Raw genomic sequence first — 24923 nt, forward strand, 5'->3', positions numbered from 1 at the left:
ACACACCTGCAACCCTAGGTAGTATAGGAAGCACACCCTCCAATATTGCATCTGCGCATAATGGCAGCATATCACCTGGTATGTGTTAGGCAGCTGTGCTTCACACTGGATTTTGGAAATTTATTGGTGGTGGTGCTGCGGTAGCATTGTCGCCTCACAGTAAGACACTGTCCGGTTCAATTCTCAGCTAGGATGTCTTCTGCATGGAGACATGTGTGAATGGGCGTACCTTCGTTGAAGGTTGTGCATCAGGGCTGATAACTCGGCATGTAAAAATCAACTACCAATCATTAGCAGACCAGAGTTCCGCTGTGGCGTCCCCTAACTGGGAAAAGCCTAAAGACACAACAACAACAACATTGATGTGGTAGTTGTACTTATATCATCTGAATTATATGTATATTTCATATTGCACATTATGCAATGTATTCTTGTATCTCTTCTCTGTCTTTGACTCTGTCCTCTGTGCTGAAGTTATTTTGCTCTGTTTGTTATTTTATTTCTATCTTCTACTTTGTGTTTCTGTACTGCAGATGTTATGGCAGTGCCAGTGATACTCTTCAGCCCACCTACCCCCATGAGAAACACCAGCCATCAACAGTAGCACCAGTGTCAGCTAAGGACACCTTCCTGGTGCCTACCCAGGGGAAGTCTTATATATATAACCTCCTCCCCTCCATCTGGTACAGATTTGTTATCCAGGAGTACTGCTGTTCCCAGTGGTGGGTCTGCCAGAGGGCGCCCATTTGTTCACCCATAGGCAGCTGTCAGATGTAGAGGGGGGGGACATGGTAAACTTGTATAAAGAAGCAACATTGGTCACATCTAAAGACTCTTGTTGTGGTTGGTAGAGATATATCTGAGCCCAGCTCTGCCAGCATCATGTCAGCCAGGATCCAGTGGTGAGGTAATACATGGTGGTGTTTGACTTCCCACTGGGTATGAAATGGGCAGTGTGGTTTGGGAGACATACCCACCCTATTCCCCCTTCCTGGTGTTCCCCTCCCTTTTGTATCTTTGCCCTCGTCTGTTTGCTGTCTAGTCCCCCTTATCACTTTTATCTTTCCTTTATTTGCCTGACGTCTATAACCCCAGTGCCATCACCCTCCCTCAGTATGCCAGCACCTCCGCTGTGAGTCTTGTCTGTGTTATGTGCTTTTTACTTTGCCCCTACTATCTACCCTCACCCTCTTACCACACCTTCACATTCTCACATCATTCCCTGCCTTTCCTTCTTTGAAAATGGGCACTTCTCCAAAAAATATTACCCTTCCTTCCTTTCCCTCCTCCATCATCCTCATTCCTTACTGGATTTCCTTGGGTACTTCCCTCTTCTTGCCTTCCCCTTTTTCCCACTATCCTGTGCTTCCAGTTTTAATCTTTCATATGGTCAAGAAATAGATTTAAAATATGTAGTGGGCCCTTTAAGGCTGGCAGTTGGTTTTTGCCTCTTGTACCTTTTTTTGTGCATGTGAATGTTCAGCACTTGTAAGGTGTGCATGCATTCTATATTTGCCACATATGCTCATATTAAATAGCCACTATTGTATTCATCTCAACATCTCCCCAAGTTTTGCTCTGGCTGCAGGTTGGATTGCAAATCATCTGCTGTCTGACCTTGGTGTTTTCACATTAATAATTGATAATGAGTCTGGGTAACAACAAGGCCAGATGATAAATGATAAACAGCAGGTGTCTAAATTCCATTACATGTGATTCTGATTAATGTCTCACATTCCTACTGGAAGCAGGACGGGTTATGTGCCATTTGGTATTCAAACTGTATGCTAAACAGATGTCCACATTTTTTTGCTGAATGTCTCTAGTTTTCAAGGCCCTTTGTACAGGGCCAGATCCAGTAGTAGGTGACCTTTTCAGTTGCCTAGGGCCTATTGTTGCCTAGGGGGCCTGTCACAACTATACAGCATTATTTAAAAACTAATCAGAAACAAACTTTCCTGCTATGGAAAACAAATTTCCTCCTGCTGAAATTTCCTTGCTGGGCTCTTTAAGATGTATTCCTGATGCTGCAGTCTTCTTTCATTGGCTCTGAGTCCCAAAGAGAGACTTCCAGGAAATGGAGCAAGTTTGTTTAACTCACATAAGCAGCTTTTTCAACAAGTGATTGCATATGCCAGAGCAGTCCATCCAGTGATGTTGCAATGTTTAACTTGCATATGCATGAGTACCTTAGATACTGAAAGTAAGAAGCTTAATTCTCCACACCAACTGCCAGACTTCTATTATTTTGCTTTCTTTTGGTAATTCTGAGGCTGGTTAGGCTGCAGTCAGTCATTAGAAGTCCATAGTTTCTGTGGTTAACAGAATAAATGGGGATGCAAAACCTGTTCGTTAATTTAAGTGATTTAGATTACACTGGTCTTATCTGCTCCCAGTTTTGCAGAACATCTCTGATTTTGCCTCCTGTGTATACCCTGTCCTTCAGCAAGTCACTTAACCAGACAGTGCTTTGGGGCAACTTTAAATTTGAGCTGAGCTCCTCAGAGGTTCCCTGACTGAAAGACAGATAACCACCTATGAACCAGAGTATTTATGGTGTATGGGAAGGAAATATATTGTAGTAAAGAGGAGCATTACATGACCCATTTCTTTGGATATGTTGCTGGGTTTCTTTGTTCTTATGAATGTTGACAGTGTGTTTATTACTTAGCTGTCACATAACTGGACAAAATGAAGTCTATGTGTTTAATGAGAAAAATATGTCATTGTTAGGAATAAAGCCTCTTTGTGTCAGTCTATAAAAGTCCAAGCAAAAATCCATGAATACAGCAGCGTGGCTTCAGCTAGATAAAACTTTAATATTAACAAAAAACACACAGAGAAAAAAACAAAGTAGGTCAGTAAGCGCTTTCACATGGATCCACCATGCTTCCTCAGACTGTCATAACATCACCCACATTGATCATCTATTTAAAGTAAAAGCCTTCTACAGGTTCTACTAATTATTAAATCAATTGTCATAGCAACAACTTCTATCAATTAGTGTCCACATCCTTCACTTAAAGCCTAAGTAAAAAACTGAATGCTTAAAACTAAAAACATTATGAATAATTATACTATAAAAACTTGTTATATATTTATATAACCTACTAATACTATTTTAAATATGTAATAAAAAATAATGAAAAATATATGTATTCCCTTTTAATATATAATCAACAAGAAATTAGTGTATCAGCTTCCTATCTTTAAGAAAAGGTTTTAGACTAATAGAATAATTCAACCCAAAACTTTTATCTGCTTGTAGCTGTATTATCCATTTTTGTTCAGCTTTTTCGGTAGTATTCTTGATGTCTCTCATCCTTGTATCCGGATGTATAATTTGCATCACAGTAAACTGAAACATATGTTTCTTTCCTGCCTGTATAGTCTGTTTGGCCAGTGCACTTCTTGTATCTTCTATTTGTGTATAATACAAGTGCTCTCTAATTCTATCTTTTAGCTGCCAATTAGTTTTCCCTACATAAAACTTAGGGCATTGTGTGAAACAGGCCAAATAAACAACATTACTTGTACTACAACTGGCAGAGCATGAGAACTTAAATTCTCTCAATGTCTCAGGATGAACAAAAACCTGGTTTGCATGTATGTAGCTGCAATAATTACACCTACTGCAACCATATGTACCTATTCTACTCTGCCTAACCTTTTCCATTGGTGTTCCTGTTTTGTCACATAAACGTCTCTTAAGTGATCACATATTCTTATATGTAACTGTAGGGTTTTCACCTACCACATCCTTCACCTTCTCATTAATAGTCAAAATATGCCAATTTCTATATAAAATATCCATGATTGCTTTATTGTCTGAGATGTAGGGAATACATACCCTACATTTATTGTAATCAACATTTCTCTTATTTTTCTTTCTTTGAATGGATCCATGTGAAAAATATGGTTGTCTGATTCCCTGCCTTTGTTATCTAACACTCTCAATGGTTTCTTGGCATAAACCTATACTATACCCTCTTTGCGTGAATAAAGCCTGTATCTCTTGTTCTTGTTTAGAATAAATGGTATCATCATTAGTTAACCTGGATATCCGTAAAGTTTGTTGTTTTAATATATTTTTAAAAACATGTTGGGGATGCATACTGCTTCTTTCAAGTAAATTATTTTTCTTACATTTCTTCTTAAAAGGCATAGTTAATAATTGCCTATCAACCAACATACGTTTAATATCTAAAAATTTATTTCAACAGTTGATTTATGTAAAGTAAATTTTAGGAAGGATGTAGTTCCTTGTAAATATTCTATAAGGTCGGATTCTAAATCTCTCCATATGAAAAAAATATCCACAAAATGATAGTAACTCGATATATATTTAGCATACTGTTCATTTGTATGTGCCAAGGTTTCCTCCCAGTGTGCGATCACTATGTCGGTATAAGTGCTGGCACATGGAGTGTCCATAGTTACCCCAGCTTGTTGGTGATAAATATCTCCAGCATGCATAAAAATATTACTTAACAGAACTAACTCCATCAACATTCATTGCATATTGATATCATTCCTACTAAAACTACTATGTCGACCCAGAAATTCTCTCATATATTCTATCTCAACGTCATTGGGTATGCAAGTAAATAGAGAACAAACGTCTAGGGTAACAAAAATTACGTTTTGTTCAAGTGGCTGCATCTCTATATCTCTATATAATGATGTCAAAAAATTCTCTGTATCTAACAATACAGTCTGTATATTAAGTAACAAAGGATATAATATTTTTTCCAAGTAAATGGAAATAGGTTCAGTCAACCAACCACTGCCCGATACTATCGGTCTATATGATGGATCAACAGTTGATTTGTGTACCTTAGGATATCCTTCAAAAATAGGAATGACAGGTGTCTCAATGAGAAAATATTCATACAGTTCTTTTGCTATGTATCTACATGCCAAACTATCCATGAGTTCATTATGTACTGCGGATATGATATTTTTTACTTCTACTGTTGTTATCTTACGATATGTGTTAATATCTGCCAACAAAAGTTTCAATGCACTGTCATAATCTAAACTATTGATTATGACTATTCCTCCGCCTTTATCAGCTGGACATATTTTTATATCCTGATTACTCTCTAATTCATTAAGAGCTGTATGTTCCTCAGCTGTCATATTATAAAATCTTTTGTTATTAAAATTACCACAAGAATTATACAAGTCAACTAAATCATGCTCACATGCTCTCAAAAAAGATTCTACATGCGTGTCAAGATTAGGTACATAAGTGCTTTGTTTTCTAAAGTTAAAACATTGTTCAGTTTGTGGAAACATCATTTTTAGCATATTTCTGCAAAACATTTTTAAATCTACTACAATGTCACACAAATTATTCCTTGTCACTGGTATAAAAGAAAGTCCCTTACTTAGTACTTTCAGCTGGTGTTCTGATAACATAAAATCCAAAAGGTTGTAAACTAAGTGGTGTTTTGTGCCCAAAACCTCTTCATCGTCTGGACATTGTTGTGTTTGCTCAAGTATTTGCGTCGTTTCCGGCCTCGGCTCTCTGAAGGAAATATGTTGTAGCAAAGAGGAGCATCACATGACCCATTTTCTTTGGATATGTTGCTGGGTTTCTTTGTTCTTATGAATGTTGACAGTGTGTTTATTACTTAGCTGTCACTTAACTGGACAGAATGAAGTCTGTGTGTTTAATGTTAATATTTTAACCATAAACATTTTTAATTTGTTTTTGCAGACACAAAGGTGTGAAATGCATTGTTTGAGCTATAACAGTTTGTTTAGTATTTAGTGCATATCAGTAAAGCCATGAGCTGTTAAGGAGCTGTTTCCTGTAGTGCATGGTTTGATTCCCTCAGCTTTCCTTTGTCTTCTATGAAACGTTGACAAGTTATTTCACCAGACAGTACTCCTGGGCTGCTCCTGAATAGGGACACTATTGTCCAATAGGAAGAGCAGACTGTTGGCAAATGGGTTACACATTTGCTATTTAAATCTCTGCATTCTTCATATAGGTGATAATTAGTACTTCACTATATGTTATTTGAGTATAAATCCCAGCACATCTCTTGTTCATAGATGTTTACTCAGCTAATGATCACAAGGGCCTTTTTGAGCATAACCATGCATCCCAAATCTCTGACAAGTTCTGGTACCCTTGATAAGTGTAAGTAAGGGCTTGGGAGATGAACCATTTACAAGTAGGGGCCTGGGAAATTAACCATTTACAGGCTGCCTGTGTCCATTAGAGACATGGCAGCCAAATCAGGGTTGTATTTCCTATTCCCCATTCAGTTGTCCAAGTTACACTTGAATTGGGTTAGGGAGGAACTCTGCTTCATATAAATGGGGACCCTGTTCCAGAGATGGGGTAATCTCCGGGATACATATCTGTCTCTCCAACAGGTCTTATTTATATCACAGGTAAGGTTTAAGTCTTCAGAACAGGTAATTCTGGTGCTGTTTGTTTTGCAGATATGCAGGAGGTCCATCAGAGTGGGGTCTGACAACACTCTGTATGCCAGGCATAGATCTCCCTTCAACAGACTATAGGAGACAAAATACAGGGATAGGGCCTTGAGGCAGTCCGCATAGGGTAGTTTATTTATGCCCTGTATTCTTTTAGTGAGTAATCTCTGTGAACATTCCATTTGTTGGCTATGTCTGGTTAGGTACATACCAAAGGTGGCATTGTACCCTATAGGTCTGATGAATGCCAAATACAGTAGAACAATGACTTCTTTGGATCTAAATGCTATACTTTGTTTATAAGTTGTGCAGCATAGACTTATTTCCTTACTACTGTAGACACATGATGGTCAAAGGCTAGATTACTGTCTATGTGTGTCCCTAAGTCCCTGATGACTGTGTCAAGTCTAAGGGGTGTTTTGTCGATATGATAGTTACCAGGGATGGATGACTTCCTGAAGGATACTGTTATGCATTTCTTGGCAGTTAGTTTTAGTCCATGGCTCTGATGGTTTGCTATCAATATGTCGAACGTCAAAATAATTTTCGACAGACATATTGAAAAGTAAACATCAAAAGTAAAAAAATAGAACGAGTTACAACGTCAGATCTGCTGATCGAATCCAGCAGATTTGACATTATTTTCGAAAACATCACGAGGTGTCTGTATAGGAGCTAATGTAAAGTAAACTCCTATACCTAACATCACAGTTTTGTAGGGGGACTTGACACCCTGTACCCCCCCGACACACAAACTGCTAACTATATATTCCAACTCCTAGATTGCGCTACAGTGAGGAAAGGGATGAATTCCCCAAATCGCACTGTACTATGACCTCTCTACAGTTCTTTGAGTTTATATTAGTGAATGCACAGTGCATTCACTAATATAAACTTTCAGACATTGAGATGTTCAGCCAGGTGAAAATTCGAATATCTGTGTTTCGAATTTTCCACCTGCGGACATCTCAATCCTAAAATTTTAATAGTAAACCATCTCTGACACCAGTTGTTTGTCTGTGTCAGCCCTTCCTGGAGAACATTTGTGTTGGTGTGGGATTCAATGACAGCTCCTAATTTGCAATCATCTGCAAATTTAGTCAGCCATAGACCACTGACATTGGCCTTTACTTCAGAGAAGTAATTAAGTTCCAAAAAGGAGCTGTCCAGTGACCAGTCCTGAGGGACTCCACTTGGGACTGGTCTTTTTCTGGAGGTGGACTCCCCAGTTCTAACTTCCAGGATCCATACCTCTCAACTGTCCAGATTTTCACAGAATGTCCAGATTTCTGTCTCATATTTTTGATCTGTTCCTCATAAAATTTATGATTTTCTGGAAGATCACTGGAATGATCTGAGAACTGAAGTCACTAAATAATGATACGCATTTGTGTTTTATACTTCATATACATCAGAAAAATGCACGCTAAGACAAAACCTGTTATTCTAACAACTTTCTAAGTTTATAAGAGCAATATTTAAATCTGTTTCTATGTTTGAGCCTTTGTCCCCCTATTCTGTCAGGCTTTGTCCAAAGTTTTTGCACTAAGAGGTGGAGAGGTATGCCAGGATCCTATCTGTGAGCCAGTTGGCTATCCACTGGGTGACATACGGGTTTATACCAAAACTCTTGAGTGTGTCAACAATGCCCAAGTAGGGTATTGTGTCAAATGCCTTGGCCAGATCAAGGTAGGGAGTATGAACCATTTTTCCCTCATCCATTGGTTTGGTGACCTTCTCAAAGAAGTCCACCAGGTTGAGTAGGTATGACCTGCCCTTGATGAAACCAAACTGGGTTGGGTCCAGTGACTGGGGTATCATTATTGATCATTTCCATGATAATTCTTTTCATGGCTTTGCATGAGACTAGTGAGACTTATGGGTCTGTAGTTTCCAGGGTCTGTAGATGGCCCGCCTTTGTGCAGCACGTTGAGTATATTGCTGTTCTCCATTCATGAGGCGCAAAGCCTGTTTAGAGGCTACAGTTAAATAGCAATTCCAGAGGACCTGATAGGTCATGTTTCATGCTATTTAGAAAGCATCCTGGGATATTGTCTGGGCCCACTTATGCAGTGTTCTTGGTCTTAGAGACAGCATTAAGGACCTTTTCCCTAGTGATAGCAGGGGGATTTATATTTGATGGTATTTCCTCAGGAAAGGTTGATGGGGAGAGAGGGTTATAGGTTGAGCTGAATTTGTTGGCCAGTAGGTTTGCTATATCTTCTGGCTAAGTATAGGTGGCTCCATTTACAATGAACTCTGCACACAACTATGTATTGCCTTTGAGGTTGCAGACATAGCTAAAGAATGCCTTGTGGTCGTCCTTGGCCTGGGAGGCCAAATTTACCACAATTTTGGCTTTGGCAGACTTTATTTGTCCTCTGAGTTTTTTATTTAGTTTGATGAGAGTGCTTTTATCCTGCTGGGTGCTGCACCTCCTAATTTTTGCCATGATTTTCTTCCTTCTGTTATAAAGCCTATTGAGTTTGTGATTCCACCAGCATAGCTTGTTTTTGAGTTAGTTCTGTATTTCTTCCTGGTGGGTACAGCAGCCTCTATGCAGCTATTAGCATGCTTCTATAGGGTTTCTGTGAATAGTTCTGCATAGGCAGCAGTATTCTCAGGGTTTATGGGGGCTTGAAATTTTGCCAGGTTATCACTTAATTGCAGGACATTAGTCTTAGAGTCACTCCTGAATATTCCAGGGTTAGCTGGGGGTCCAGGTTTTATTTTTACTTCAAAGGAGACCATTATGTGGACTGACCTTACCAGGAAAGATGTTACCCTGGGGGGGGGGGGGGTGAGCAGCTCTCTCCCATATTAGTGAGGACCAGATCCAGCATGGTTCCACCCCTAGTTGGAGTATCGACAACCTGGTCCAGAGAGTTTATGTTTACAAAATCCAGGAATCCTGTACATTTGGTGCTGTATAGGATTCCCAGTTAAAAGTGGGGTAAATAAAGTCACCCATGAATATGATATTGGGTTGGATGGTGAGTGTTTCTAATACATTTAAATACATGGGATGGGTTTCCTAGGTCATAGAAAGGATATCTATAGCTTGCAAGGAAGTGGCATTGGATTTGACGTATGGTTATTTGAACATGGAGTAGCTCAAGTGCTTTGTCTTGTTTGACCAGCCTTTAGGTATATTTATTTTTGATGTAAACTGAGACCCCTTCACCTTTAGTCCCTGTCTGTGTAGTAACTGGTCTAAATGTGTGGAAGGCATTATAACCTTGCAGAGTCGGTGTGCTCTCCATGGCTTTTAATCAAGTCTCAGTGACTGCACACACATCAGCATTCTCTAGGGTGAAGAGAGCTTTTAGGGAGTAGAGTTTTTTTGTTTAGACTCCTAACCTTGAGCAGTAATACCTTTAGATTTTCTTGGTTATGATTTGCTATGTCAGAAGTACTTTCAATTTGGCATTGTCTACTATGAGGGAAGACAATGTTTTAGACAATATTTGAAAGCCTAGCTAGGAGAGGTGCAGACCATCCCTGTCAAAGCAGCATGATCTGTTGACGATCTCCTTCTGTGCTGACAAATATTGCACCCCCTTAGTATGACACCAGAAACTAAGTCAATTATTAAAGTCAATTTATCTTTTATTCGTACTGTGGCATCATCCTTGGAGAAGGTAAAATGCTGCTCAATGCTAGGCTCATACCAGCCTGGGACACATATTTCAAGAGCTCCATGAGGTCTCTCTTCATATAGTCTAGGGAGGTACATCTCAGGTCATTTACACCTACATGGACTATGACTGAGTCATACTGTTACTTGTGGTCCAATGACCTGAGTGTATGTGTAATGTGGCAGATCCTAGCCCCTGATAAGCAACTGACCATGACTTTCTCTTTACTAAGCCTGGTGAGAGGGACATCAGTGTGTCTCATGATGGAGTGTCCAATGACCAGAATGTTGAATTGTGTGCTGGCTTGCCTTATGGTCTTAGAAGTAGAGGTCTATGAGATGTGGCTGTATGTGTTGATATGGGTATTGTTTTGAAAGAGTGCATTCAGGGCTTCTGAGGGTATTTATTATGCGTACTTCATCTAGGAGGTCTTTGGAGTTTAGGAAGGTCACATTTAAGTGCCTTAGCATATGTGGGTCTACATGTCTGCTTTGAATTGTGTGTGATGGGAGCAGCGTGTGTACTACTGACAACCTTATTGACATTAGGAGTACTTTTATGTAAGAGCTTTGCCTCCAGTGACATTGTGTAAATACATCTCTCACATACCATATCAGTTTGCTTGAAAATTAACTGGTTGTCAGTAAACATGAGGCAATTTTTGCATTGCCTCAGGATGCCCATAAACACCCAGCTGGTAACAGAGGGAGTGGGAAAGTTCATATCCATGCCAACAGACCCTTTTTTTATTGATCAGACAGTTGGAGTGAGAATATAAAGCAATGTCAGGAGTATCTGGTTGCCAACTCTGGGAACAGTGCTTGTCACTGCAAACTAGTTGTCTTGTGTGCAACTAGATATTGGTAAAATTTCAGTTGTGCTTTTACAGGAAAAATGTCACTCAAGGTGTCTGTGTCTATACAGGGCACTGCTAAACACTTGAGTTGAAACTAATAAGTAGAGCCTGAAAATTTAAGAATGAAATATTTAGGCAGATATTCTGAAGTTAGAAACAAATGAAATAGTACTTAACGAAAACAAAACATTAGCTTGCAAGAATGATTAAAAGAAAAGAGTCACATGAATGGCTACTGCCTGGCTACTACTAGTGCTGGTCTCACCACAGCTTAACTCTGCTGGGATGCAATGCTCCTTTGCTTCTTCCCTCACCAGAAGGAAAACATTAGCACCAGTCCCAAGATGAGAAGTAGGCCGCAGCCTGTTTGGTGATCCAAAGTCTTGTTCCAGATGATGCAAAGGCCAGTAGGCTTGTTGTAGCCTTTTCCTGGTAGGTGTCTAGAATAACAACCAAACCAGGGACGTCGGGAGGCATATGCACTGTACTGATTTCAGTACAACTTATTTAGAAGGGGGGTAGCTTTTTAAATTTTTTTTTTCGCACTTTACTGCACGATGACGTCAGCTCATCAGGGCAGCCAGTCGAAATGGAGCTCACCGCGCATGTATTTCCGGCCAGTTCAAATGCTTTTCGAGTGGGAGGATTCAAGCGTTATGTTGGACTCACTTCAAGGACTTTATTTAGAAGGGTCTTGCAACCGAGGGTTGGTGAGTAATATGAAGAGAGTAGTATGAAGAGTGTGTGTGTGAAAATGCCCCAGGTGGGATGTACTGGTGATTACTCATGGTGGTGTGGTAGGGAATACCTCAGGCTTGAACCCTGTACCTTGTATGCAGGTGTTAAGGACCTGAATTCCCTACCCACCACCATTTGTAAAAAAATTGCAGATTTTTGCCTCATATTTGATCTGATCAATATCTGTATCGTATCTGTGGTTTTTAAATATTGCAATGCTTGAAATTTGATGGTGCAGTGGTAGCAACGTAGCATTGATGCCTCACAGCTGTAGGTTCTTCGGTTTGGTTCTTGGCTGGGGTGCCTTCTTTGTGGGGGGGTGTCTGTGTCTTCTCCCTGTGTGTGTGTGGGTTTGCTTTTGTGTCCTCCCATGTTACAAAGACATTTCTGCATTATTTTTTTCCTGGGCATCTGCTGAGAATTGTTTTTTTTTGTTCCAAGTCAGACTGTCCTGATTAACAAATTGACAGGCATTTAAATTTCAGACTTCAGGTTTCTGAATGTTTACTTCCGTACATATTTGATGGTGCAGTGGCAGTATTGTTGCCTCACAGCTATAGGTTTTCTGGTTTGATTCTTGGCTGGGGTGCCTTCTGTGTGGAGTCTGCATCTTATCCCTGTGTTTGTGACATAGTAAAACAACTTTTTATTCTAGCAATAAATATATACTAACACAACCTTTTTTATAGCAATTTTTTTTAAGTTTATTACTATTTGAAATTTGTCCTTATTTTTGGGACTGTAATACCCTGTTATTGGCTTTGTCCAGGTTTTTTGTGCTAAGGTTGACAGCTATGGCAAGAACTGAATTCACTGAATATGTTTGAGGGCTGTATTCCCTCATTACTGGGTTTGTCCAGGTGTTTTGTGCTAAGAGGTTGACAGCTATGGTGAGAACTGAATTCATTAAATGATAGCCATTTAAGTTTCAGTCTTCCTCTCTTTCACAAAGCAGGTGATTTGGCATAGTGGTATGTTGTTCTGACTATTTTGCACAGTGACCTTGGCAGTAAAATGTATGATGGTAACAGCATTTTATTCTAGCCACTTTCCAAGATTATACAAGCAATGTTTAATGTGTTCCTGTTTTTTGCCCTTTTGACCCACCCCAATAAATTTGGCTTTTTCCAGACTTCTTGTGCTGCGAAGTTGAGATGTAGTTGAGTATTGCGTAGATTTTACAAGGAGCTTAGAGCTGCAGGAGAAGAGAAGTTTAGTGCTGATTATGCTAAGTTGGCTCACATTGCTAGTAGCACAAAATGTTGTGTACTTGCTTTTAATGTAGAAGGTTGTTGGTTTTACTCCCATAAGGGGTGAATGCTGCTGTACTGAAAGTTAAGACAATAACTATGAGCCTGTTATCAGTTTGCCATCCATTTCCTATTGCAATATTACTAGCTTATTATTAATGTAATTTAGGCAATTTATTCCTCAGGGGCATCAGACACTTTATTTTTCGGCAAAGTCATGAAATATAAAGGTGATTGCTAGCAGCAACCTCTTCATTAGTTAGATTTATTTAACGTGGAATTATTTAGATGACTTTTTTTACTACTTCAGAGATTGTGCATATTATTTATTGATAATGGTGGACTGTAGAAGTTTGACTAGACTTTTATGATGGAAATGTTCTGAATTGGGCAGTTTTGTTTCATTGTTTACTGGAAAAATGTTCAAAGCAATCGGAAGGTGTATCAAAGAGCACATGTATGTTTCATATGCAAGGGGCCTATGATTTAAAAGCAGCCCAGAATTAATTTTTATTTGCCACGGGTAAAATGTATTTTTCTTTGAATGTGGGTTTTAATGTTGTTTCAATGAATGTGAGTTTCAAGGGCAGAGAAGTTTTAATGCCAAGTTTGTTTAGCAGATGTCTTAGTGTTTGTGCTGTAAAATGCAAAATAAAACTTTCAAACGAAGTTCAAATCATCATAGAAGTAAATCAGTATGCACATTAGTGTTTATGGTAAATGGAGTGAAATAGCAAAGTAATGGATCATTGGAATGGCTGCAGGGGGAGGCTCCATTCGACCATGGTTTTGTGAGGGGGAAGGGCGGCAAACTTAGACAGCCCCAGCTGAACTATACCTCCCAACTGCCCAGATTTTCAAAGAATGAATAGATTTTTTGCTTCTTATTTTTGGTTTGTTCCTCAATTTGTGGTTTTCTGGCAAATGATTTAGGAATTAAGTCACTAAATAATGACACACTAGTTTCAGACTTTATAACCTTCAGAAAAATGCATGCTAAAAATAAGACCTGTTCTATCAACTGTCCCAGTTTATACAAGAGCAATTTTTAGTACTGTTTATATGTTCCCTCAATATATTTGGCCTTGTCCAGATTTATTGCATTAACAGGTTGAGAGGTACATGCAAATAAATTGCTTTATAGAATTAGGCATAGCCAAACCTCAACTGTCCCTGATTTTGGCTCAAAATGTTGCTCTTCCCCTAATGATCCCTCCACAAAATAGCAATTTTGGAAGAAAACATAGAGGATTTACTTTACTTTTATAAATCCACACGAATGTAGCAAACACGACAATAGAACCAAGGATGAGATAAAACCAAAGGTGGAAGAACACAGCTCGTACGAGTGATGCACGAAACAAAATATAATTTATTTGAATATTTATTTGAATATAAATTTATACATATGGTTAAGCGCTTTCAACTGATGGTACTCAGTCTTCATCAGAACGTCTGATGAAGACTGAGTACCGTCAGTTGAAAGCGCTTAACCATATGTATAAATTTATATTCAAATAAATTATATTTTGTTTCGTGCATCACTCGTACGAGCTGTGTTCTTCCACCTTTGGTTTTACTTTTATAAATAACTGTAATGATCAGAGTTATACATTACTTTTATTTCAGAAATGCATGTAGATTCTCTAATTTTGTCAGCTGCTCTAAGTTAACTGTGCTCATATTAAAATGGTGTCCCTCCTTTGACAGATTCCCAGCTGTATTGTCTGGCAATTTTATATTTTTGCATCACATTTTTGGTCCGTTTTTCATAAAATTGCAGTTTTCTGGCAAATTAGTGGCAAATTGTTAAAGACTGAAGTTAGAAAATAATGCAGACATTTCAGTTTCAGATTTCATACCTTTCAGAAAATTGCACTGATGCAAGACCTACTACTATTCTATTATCTTTCTAAGTTTATAAGAGCAATATTTAAAAAAAATGTCCTTATTTTTGGGCCTTTGCCTCAGTTTTATTTATGAGTTTGTTGCTGTAAGAGGTTGAGAGGTTGTGTGTGTGTGTGTGTGTGTGTGTGTGTGTGTGTGTGTGTGTGTGTGTGTGTGTGGTAGGTAGCATACCTCTCAACTGTCCACATTTTGCATAATGTCCAGATTTTTGCCCCATATTTTTTGTCTGTTCTTCATAAATTTTGTGATTTTCTAGAAAATCATTGAAGGCTGAAGTTGCTAAATAATGACAGACATTTGAGCTTCAGACTTCATGTCCTTTAGAAAAATTCATACTAGCACAAATCCTGTTATTCTAGCAACTTTCTAAGTTCACGAGAACATTATTTAATATCTGTCCCTGTTTATTTTAGGCTTTGTCCATATTTCTTGCACTAAGAGGTAGGTAGGGGTGTGTGTGTGAATGAAACATCCTAGTTAGTGGTAGCAGGTGGTTAGTAATTTACTCAAGCTCAAAACCTGTACCTTAGTTACAGAAAACAAAAGCATAAAGTCTCTACCCCAACTACCATGCTGCATTTTTCAAAGAACTGACATTTCAGGTTAATTTTCAATTCAAGGAACCGAGTTTGAGTGAATTTATATTATATTACTGAAGAGGCATTACAGCGAATGCCTCTTCATCGACACTAAAAGAGCGAACCGTGAATTACGAGAATGGCCGTAGCTTGGCTGGGGAGGGGGGTAGCAGTTTGAGAGCTGTCAGTACAAATTTGAAAATCCTAGCTACACCCCTGAACCAGACCAATCAGGAACGTTAAGCACAGACACTCCCTGCCCAAATAGTAACAGTCAGAAATCAATGCACTCTCCTCCTTCTCTCATCAGGAGCAGAATATAAGCACACATTCCAAGATGTCACCTATGAAGCAGTTATTAGATTTTCTGGTGATCAGCAGTCTCCAGGAAGTAATGCCCCTGTGCTCCTTCTCTCATCAGGAGAAAACAGAAGCACTAATCCCAAGATGACTACTGAGAGCAGAATGCGGGCTCTCCAATAATTGGTGGTCTTGCAAAAGATCTTGCAGATTTAAAGGTAAGATGGAAAAAACTGGGTTAATATCCTAAGCACTGCAGTGTGCACTAAGCAGTTAGGTATGAAAGTGGCAATCTAAGAAGAGAGCTACTAATCTTAAAAAGAGCAAGATAGATTGAAAGGGGGTTGGCACTTTGTATTCTGGTTCTATGAAATACAGTGATATGGCCAATAAATTGAAATAGTTGAAGGGGAGTGATTTCACAAAATGATAATTTTGTGTTACAACAGCCAATGAAAGGGGAGAAGGAAGGAGATATTTGGTAAAATTAACACAAGGGGCAGACAACTAGAAAGACAGTTGAGTTTAAGAACACAACAGCACCAGGGAGGGAGGATGGGAAAAAAAGTCCATGTGACTCACAAGAGTCAGAGTTTTCCTAGTTTAATATGCAATTAAAAGCAGAATACAAATAAAAACAGTGTAAAGAAAACAAATCACCACATACAAAATACAAGGACATACAAAATACAAGAAGACAATAAAGTAATATAAAAACAAGAAAGCAAAAGAAAATTAACCTCTTCCTCACAACAAGTTGTGGCAGAGTCTGTGAGTGGTTGTGTACTGCGTGATGTCAGAGCATGTAAACTCCCACCTCCAAAAATGTCTGTTGTATACAGTAATAGTTCTGATTTTTCTATGACTTGTAATGCTGCTGTAGTACTTATGTTGTCTCTAATTGTTTTGCTTTATTCATTGCTCTAAGGAATGGATTAGTTATTGGTCTGGATTATGTAATATAGTCTAAATATGCTGCATTTTCGTAATATATTATGCAGTACCTTTACAGCCTCCAACAACTGCAAAGGAGTTGATATTTGCCAGGTCACACAGTCTGTATTTTTGGAGTGATGATCAGAACTGTCTGATCTTCAGCGTCCATTATGCAGTCATTGTTGCATATTATTGTGAGGCAGTCTTCTGTACAAGATCGGATTATAAAGAACTTCTGAATGTAATCAAAAGCTGTTAATCTGCCAGATGGCCCATAGGACTAAAGCTCCAATTTATTAATAAGAAACTGTGTTTGACAAGGGTTTAAGGTTTAAATCTTTCTACCTCCATTTACCTGCTGTGTGACACTGAGCAACTCACTTAACCAGACAGTGATTTGGAGCAACTGGGGATTTGGGCTGGGCTCCTTATAGGTTTCTAGGACTTCATGCCTAGTAACTATGAAACTGTTGACATTGTTTGCTAGCCATTCCCCATTACATATCTGTTTAGGAAATGTTATGGCAATATCACCGGCACACAAATTTTTAATGCAGCATAGGCAATTTTTTTTTCAAAGGCAGCAAGCACTGCATTTGTAGATAAAGCAATGAAATACAAAGTCGTTTGTGAGCAGCAACCTCTGCATTACTAATAGTTCTCTTTAATATGCAAGTATTCAGATGACTTTTACTTCTGCATCAGCTTGGCATATGTCATCAGATAGTTAATGTTTCTTATTCTCTGATAAATACTCTTCTATTTAAGCTGTGCTGCACGTGGCTAAATCTTAGATATGATGGTAGTGATCTTTACTCAGTTTCATAGTTTATCCAAAGCTACCAATAAAGTATATGTAATTTATTTCTTCATAAAGTGGCTATAACAGTCGGGGGGGGGGTGAAGGGACTCTCTGTGAATGGCAGTACCTTATGCTCTTAACCGGTCATTTTTAAACTGTCATTCTGGGTTTGCAGGACTAGTGTGCATGCATTTGTAGGAATTAAAATGGAATACTTTGGCTACTGTGTATTTGTGTGAAACAAATTTGAAATATATGGATTTTCATTATTATTTTTTGAAATGGACATCTGAGAGGAATGCAGTCAACAGTTTAGCTATAATTGCTGGCTTTGGGGGATCTCTGTGGATAAAAATGAGTGGCCCTGCTGAGCTGTTAAAATTTAGTCATTAGTCTGTTTTTGCAGGACTAGTTTGTATTTGTGTAAAGCAAACTGGAATGCCAGTTTTAAAAAAGGCTATACCTGTTGAGTATGGATATTGGTAGATTATAATGACAGCAGTTTGAGTGGCCTTTTATGCCTGAAATGCTTTGAAATGGTTACCTTTGTCACTGTTGGCTCATACACTTTGCTTCACTGCTTACTGGAAAAAATGTTCAAAACTACAAATTTAAAATATACTCTGGCAAATCTTATTGAATTAAACAAGAAGTATAATTTTAAAAGAACCAGGAAGGTGAATCAAAGAACACATGCATCTATGTATGATCCAAAAATGCATACGGGTGGGTGGGGAGGCCCATATTTAAAAAACAGGCCAGGGCCAGATGTATTTTAAATGAACACAAGTTTCAAGGGAAGAGAAGTTTACTGTTGCTCATACAAGCCTGTTTTCAATGTGAGACTGTTTTGTTTAGTAAATGGCAATCTGTGTTTGTACTCTAAAATTTGAAATAAGTTTTAAATGAATTCCAAACATCTGTAATCATTGTAATATCAAATAAGAAAATGTATGCACACTAACAGGTTTGAACAGTGCTTACGGTATTTGTGGAGAGGCAGCTAAGTAATGGGACATTGGAATAGCTATAGGAGGGCCTGGTGCATTACCCTGCCTAGGGTCCCATTTGACCAAGATCTAGCTCTGCTTTGTACTATTTCCAATGTCTGCAGGTTGAGAAGTATGTCTATTTTCATTGCAGACACTATCAGAGCTACAGGGCTTTAGTTTCTTATTTATCCAATGATGCCTCTCGCCTGTCCAGAATTTTGCAGAATGTCCAGACTTTTCTTCATATTTTGGTCTGTACCTCATAAATTTGTGGGGGGGGGGGTCTGGCAAATTACCAGGGATTGAAATCATTAAATAATGACATACATTTGGGTTTCAGACTTCATATCTTTCAGAAAATGCATGATAACACAAATCCTGCTATTCTAAGAACTTTCTAAGTTTATAAGAGCAAGAGTTAAAATTCATCCCTGTTTTAGGGTCTTGGTCCCACCATTATTTTAGGCTTTGTTTAGATCTCTTGCACTAAGAGGTTGAAAGGTATGCTCCAGTCCCATAATTGTTATTTTATCTAATGCATTCTTAAATATATTACTATTTTGCCTCAGTACGTCTGCTTAAATAGCAAGCCATACTTCAGGCTCAATACTATGCAAATACTGCAGTAACAATCTTTTCTTTATATTTCTGTATTTGTTAACCAGATATGCCATCTGGTAAATAATGAAACAAAAATGCAATACAAAATAATCTGTTGTCTACAATAAAGCATGAATAACAGTGAATGTTTGGTACCTGTTGGCACATTTCAAAAGAAAATCTTACAACTTCACAAATTGAATACTTTTTATAGTTTCCATCTGACAAGGGCACACCAGCATACATGTAGACTCCTGTTTGTATTGGGTATTAAAATCAAAATAGAAGAATGATTTTAAAATGTCTTTTGTCATGGGAGGACTAAATTATTTTTATATATATATATATATATATATATATATATATATATATATATATAGTTATTTATATCTTTGTATTGTATTTTTCAGTGTTTAACAAAAAAAAAAGAACTGATCCACCAGACAGCCAAAATATACAAAGAAAATTTGCACTAATTAATTGAGAATAAAATAACTAAACTGAATAATTTGCATGGTCTTTAAAGCATGCAAAACTGTGTCTTCTGTACAGGACATAAGCTTCATACAGCCCTGTAAAATATGTCAGGAACTAACTTTCTGTCATGTGTTTCTTATCATTCTTATTCGGAATTTCACCTTTCAGCTTCCAAACATGATTCTCCCCTTTACCAGGTATACTGATTTTGATCATGTGGTCTTTCAGTCTTAAATTATACGGTTTCAGTTGCTTACACATCATTTTTCTACCTCCATTTAAACTATCTCAGCTCCTTCCATTCACATCTGCCAAGTCTGACCATTGTAAAGATGCAAATAAGCAGATTTGTTTTTTTTTTACTTTGTCAGTTAATGTAAAATAATAGAGTAATTAATACATAAAGGTACTTACCAACAACACCACAGACCACAGCTGCTGCTGTCAGGGAACCAGCTGATGCACCAAACACCTTTGGTGCAGACTTTACTATATCTGGGGCCAAATCCAGAAGACCACGGACTACACCCAGCTGATAAATTGCTAAAAATCCAGATCCTGAAAAGGATAAAGCTGGATGGGTGCCTTTGACACCAGCGGCTTTTACTGCCATCAACTGCAGATGATGACTCCACACCTCAGAGAAATCAGTTTGGTGTCTACCTGTTTCACCTTCGATGTTTTTTACACCTTTGTTTGTATTCCAGTTTTTTTCTCCTTTCTCCTCTGAATTGAATTGTTGATATTGCTTAGCAAGATTTGCTAACTGCAAACTAAATTGTTTAATAAATCCAAATCCCCAAACTATAAGACATTTAATTTCTTAGACAATATGTTCAGTATCAGATAAATCTGTTCACACTTATTAATGTGCCATATTCAGCTACGTTTTGAAAGTAAAAAATTAAAACAAGAAATGTATCCACTTTTACAACATCTCACAACTTGATTTCTCATAAAGATATTGGTTTAAGGCATTTTATATATGCAGCCTAAAAAATCTTTATTTCTGCCATGTTGTCCTACTCTCATACACTGCTGCTCCTTTTATACCACTTTCATTGCTAGTTTGAAGTACATTTTCTTGCTGTTGCCATCCTTCCCCCGCCTCTCTCTCTCTTTCCCTCTCTCTCTCTCTCTCTCTGTCCTTATTCTTCTCTTTCAGACTGTCTCACTTCCTCCCCTTCCTTCTGCATGCTAAATACTCTCCTCCCTTTGCAGTTCCATCCCCCTGGGATCTTGCATAAGTTTCCACGTGGCAGTGTCTCTCCTCTCCTCCTTCTCAATCTGTCTCTCTGTACATTTTTATTCTTTTCTATCACATTTCCTCTCCTCTCTCAAGCATGAAATGCTCTTCTACTTATAAATTTCCTACCCTACCTGTGTGTGTGTGTGTGTGTGTGTGTGTGTGTGTGTGTGTGTGTGTGTGTGTGTGTGTGGTTGTGCGCGCATGTGTGCATGTATCCCCCCTCTTCACAATAACTCTCCTACCCCACCATTTTTTTCAAACGTAATTTTTTTCTGTCACAATGTCACATCCTTCCCTGTGTATAGTAAAAACTGCCTTCCGTCTGTATTTCTCTCCTTCCCTGCTTGTATATTTTCATTTGTTCATGTGTTGCTCTCTACTCCTGTTACTTTCTCTTTCTCTCTTTCTCTCTCTTTCTTTGAATGTTGCTTTGCCACTATTTACAGATCAAATGTTAAAAGCTGTCAACTTTTACCACTTGAGAACAGCAGATTTAAGATCAGATTAGAGGCTCAAAGACATTAAGCAACTTTCTTGACTGGTTATCAACAAAGAAAGCAACATTGCCGGATTGCCTGTACTAACAACTGCCTCAGACCATCAGCACTGCAATGTAAATCGGCAGGTTGCAACATGAGATGCAATTCAGCTCTCCAAAGCACAATTGCTAATGGCAATAGCACAGCCAAAATAAATACTCTCTGAGTGTAACAAGGAACACTGCATAAAGTACAGTGTTTTTGGAGATGAACTAATTTTTGTAATGAATGTGAACTAGCCTTAGCATGCTTTTGGCAAAAAAAAAAATAACTGTCATGTTGGGCCATTGCTAGCAAAACAGACAAACACACAAACAGTGAGATGATGTGACGCTTTTTATTGGACCAGCAGAGACTTTTACAGCACAGCCTGCTCAAGCCTTTGGACTTCATGAGCCCTTCATCTGAAGTCAATAAAACATACCATATCACCTCTGTAAGTTAATGTTTTTCAGCATATTTATGCACATTATTTAGTCTACAGGGGAGTAGAAAAAAGTGTTTGGATCATGAAGGTACTTGCCAATTAAAAGATGCCTTGAATTATACAGTTTGCTGTCCTGTGTGTGTGTGTGTGTGTGTGTGTGTGTGTGTGTGTGTGTGTGTGTGTGTGTGTGTGTGTGTGTGTGTGTGTGTGTGTGTTTGTGCATGGTTGGCAGTAAATTACCTACACTTGCACATCTTAGGTTTGGATTAAATTCCTGCAGTGATGACATTATCATAAAATGCCATATTTCAAAACAAAGTGGCACCAGATTCTGAACTCTGCTTAGTACCAGGGGAAACAGAACATGCCATCACTACTTGTATCCATTGCCAAAACCTAGCCCCTCATCTGGTTTGTCATCTTTACAATAATTTACTTAATTTATACCTTTCTTAGAGTTATGAGTAGGAAACAGTTGCTCAGGAGTAACAGACCAGAGTGTGGGACATTGGCATGCATCAGATTTATCAGCAAGAATTGCATTTGTATTCCTTTATGCAGCCTTTAATGCCTTTCAATCTTCAGTATTATTATCCTTGTGAAATCTCTCCAATCCTCTCTTATCAGGGCACAGGAACTATAAGTTTCACTGCCATTACACCTAATGGCTGTATTCATCCTTTATGTTATTTGTAGTTGTGACACCCAACAATGACTGCCACTCTTCCTGCTGAATGTATTCAGCCTCGTACATTATCTCTCCTTGTGTTCTACCACCCTCATTACAGTTACAGCTTTCACATTTCTAGCATCCTTTAGTACATCTGTTCCAACTCCGTAAGCCTTACTACTGCTGTCCCTCTTTAATTAATTCAAGCCCTGTAATGTTTCTGCTTAAATTCAAAAACGCTGTCTTTATTTTTGTGCAGTCTGCTCAGACCTGTGTTCTATCAGCTCATGCTCCGTTTCTGCCTAGGAATCTACTGCACACTTTAAGTGTTCACATGTTCTGTAACCTTTGGTATTGTCACCTGTATGCCAACTATTCAGCCAGCTCTGCTTATGGTCAGTACCCTTTAGTGTCATTACCTCCAAGGAGTCTGCCTGACTCTTCTCTATAAATGAAAGCAGTGTTATTGCCATTAGCAATTGTGTTTCAGAGAGTTGTATCCCTTGCTGAGGCACAGTGAGCCAGCAGGAAGGGGGATAGACTAGAAATGGTGTGGGAACTGCAGTGAGTGAGAGTCTTCCAGATACATTGAAGGATGTAGTCAGAATTAGTGATAAACTCATGGCAATCAAACTCCAGTGTGAGGATAGAACACTAGTCATAATCACCCTATGCCCCACAGCAGAGTTGTGTTGGCAAGGAAAATACAGCATTCAGGCAGCATTTGCAGGATCCCACCATTTAACTGGGTAAAATTCAGTTACTTGTTAGTCACAACACTGCCTGAATGTCAGCAAAGAAGAAATCTGGAAAACGTAAGAGAAAATCATTTAGAAGTGACAGGAAAAGCTCTGGTAGAGAAAAAAAACTTCCAGCTGTTCAGTTAAAAGGAGTTCTGGTTTCAGCCTCAGTACAGGAGATGGCTTCCAGTAATTTAGAGGAAATAATATGTTATATGCATCCAGGCACTGGAAAAATAGATACAGTCAAGTGACAAAAGGCTGAAAAGAATAGAAAAAGGTTTAAGTATCAATTCAAATGTACTAATAAAATTTCAGAAATCAGAGGGTGAAATGAAGGAAAGACCAGCTGAATATGAGGCTTCTTGAAAAGAACTGTTCAAAATGTTTGAGCTAGGGGACTGAGCATGCAGAGAAAACGTGATATTGTCTGCTGTACCAGAGAAAAGTACAGTTGTGTACTCTTACCATAAATGTAGATGTTCGAGTGTGTTCACTGTTGCAGTCATTACTGTAGGGTTTTTCCTGCTGGTAGCAGCCCTCAATCGGCCAGAGTCCCAAAGTCTGGGTCCGACGTCGGATGAAGTCGCTCCTTCCCTGACATCAGTGCGCCAGGGGTATAAAGGCCTCAGCCGACACCATTTTCCCCACTTTTTCTTGCCCCAGATGTCAGGTGCCCAAAAAATAAAGGCCAAAAACTTAGTCAGAAGAATAAGCAAACATCAAACTAGAACATTCCCAAATTTCACCAGCAAAAATACCTCAGAGAAAGAGTAGTGCCAAGGAGACACAGACAGTACTCAAAAAACAACAAAAGAGGGGATAGGAGGGAGGGTAACCCAGACTGCAACAGTGAACACACTCGAACATCTACATTTATGGTAAGCATACACAACTGTACTATGTTCACCGTGGTTCACTGTTGCAGTCATTACTGTAGGGTTGAATCCCAAAGCTAAGAAAGGGTGGCTGGAGAAGGAACAGAAGGGGTGGCTACAAAACCCTGCAGGACTGCAGAGGCAAAGCCTGCCCTAGATTTAGAATAGAGAGGGAGGTTGTAGTGCTTAGAAAAAGTATGCACAGAACTCCAAGTTGCAGCTTCTAAGATTTCCTTGGTAGGAACTCCACTGAGAAAAGCTGCTGAAGTAGCAGTAGCTCTGGTAGAATGTGTTCTAACATTAACAGGAACTGGTTTGCCATGATGAGAGTAACAGAACTTGATGCAGTGGGCAATCCACTTAGAAATAGTTTGTTTAGTGATTGCTCTCCCCTGTGAAGTAGAAGCATAAGCTACAAACAATTGGTCAGATTTCCTGAAAATCTTGGTATTGTCCAGGTAAAAACGAAGCTGCCTGTGTATATCTAAAGAATGCAACATTCTCTCCTCTTCACTTTGAGGATTAGGATAAAAGGTAGGTAAATGAATAGTCTGATTCAAGGCTACTTTCGAAACCACCTTAGGCATAAAGGTGGGGTTAGTCCTCGGGGACACCCTGTCCTGATGAAAAATAATGAAGGGTTCCACAGCCATGAGTGCTTGCAATTCCGAAACTCTTCTGGCAGAGGTTATAGCTAAAAGAAAAGCAGTTTTCCATGATAAGAACTGTAAATCTGTGGAAGCTGCAGGTTCAAAAGGAGACAAAGTTAACTTTTCCAAAACAAAGTTGAGATCCCAAGTGGGAACTGGTGCTCTTATAGGGGGGCCTTATATTCTTTGCCCCTCTGAGATATTGTTTAAGTAACGGATGAGAAAAAATTGGGGGATCC

The 24923-nt window shown here is 38.7% G+C and overlaps 1 protein-coding gene across 4 annotated transcripts in view; it reads right to left on the minus strand.

The window, feature by feature from the left end:
* LOC122806304 (patatin-like phospholipase domain-containing protein 2) overlaps positions 1–20672 on the minus strand; it is a 517255-nt gene extending 496583 nt beyond the window's left edge. For all 4 annotated transcript variants that reach the window (XM_044076614.1, XM_044076615.1, XM_044076616.1 and 1 more), the window contains exon 1: positions 19946–20672. In XM_044076614.1, coding sequence (XP_043932549.1) covers positions 19946–20144 — 199 coding nt within the window. In that variant the 5' untranslated portion in view covers positions 20145–20672. The remainder of the gene's footprint in view (positions 1–19945) is intronic.
* Between the last annotated feature and the right edge of the window lie 4251 nt (positions 20673–24923).

This window comes from Protopterus annectens, chromosome 7.part0 (genome assembly GCF_019279795.1).
Source record: "Protopterus annectens isolate FY-2018-M chromosome 7.part0, PAN1.0, whole genome shotgun sequence".
NCBI classification, from domain to species: Eukaryota; Metazoa; Chordata; order Ceratodontiformes; family Protopteridae; genus Protopterus; species Protopterus annectens.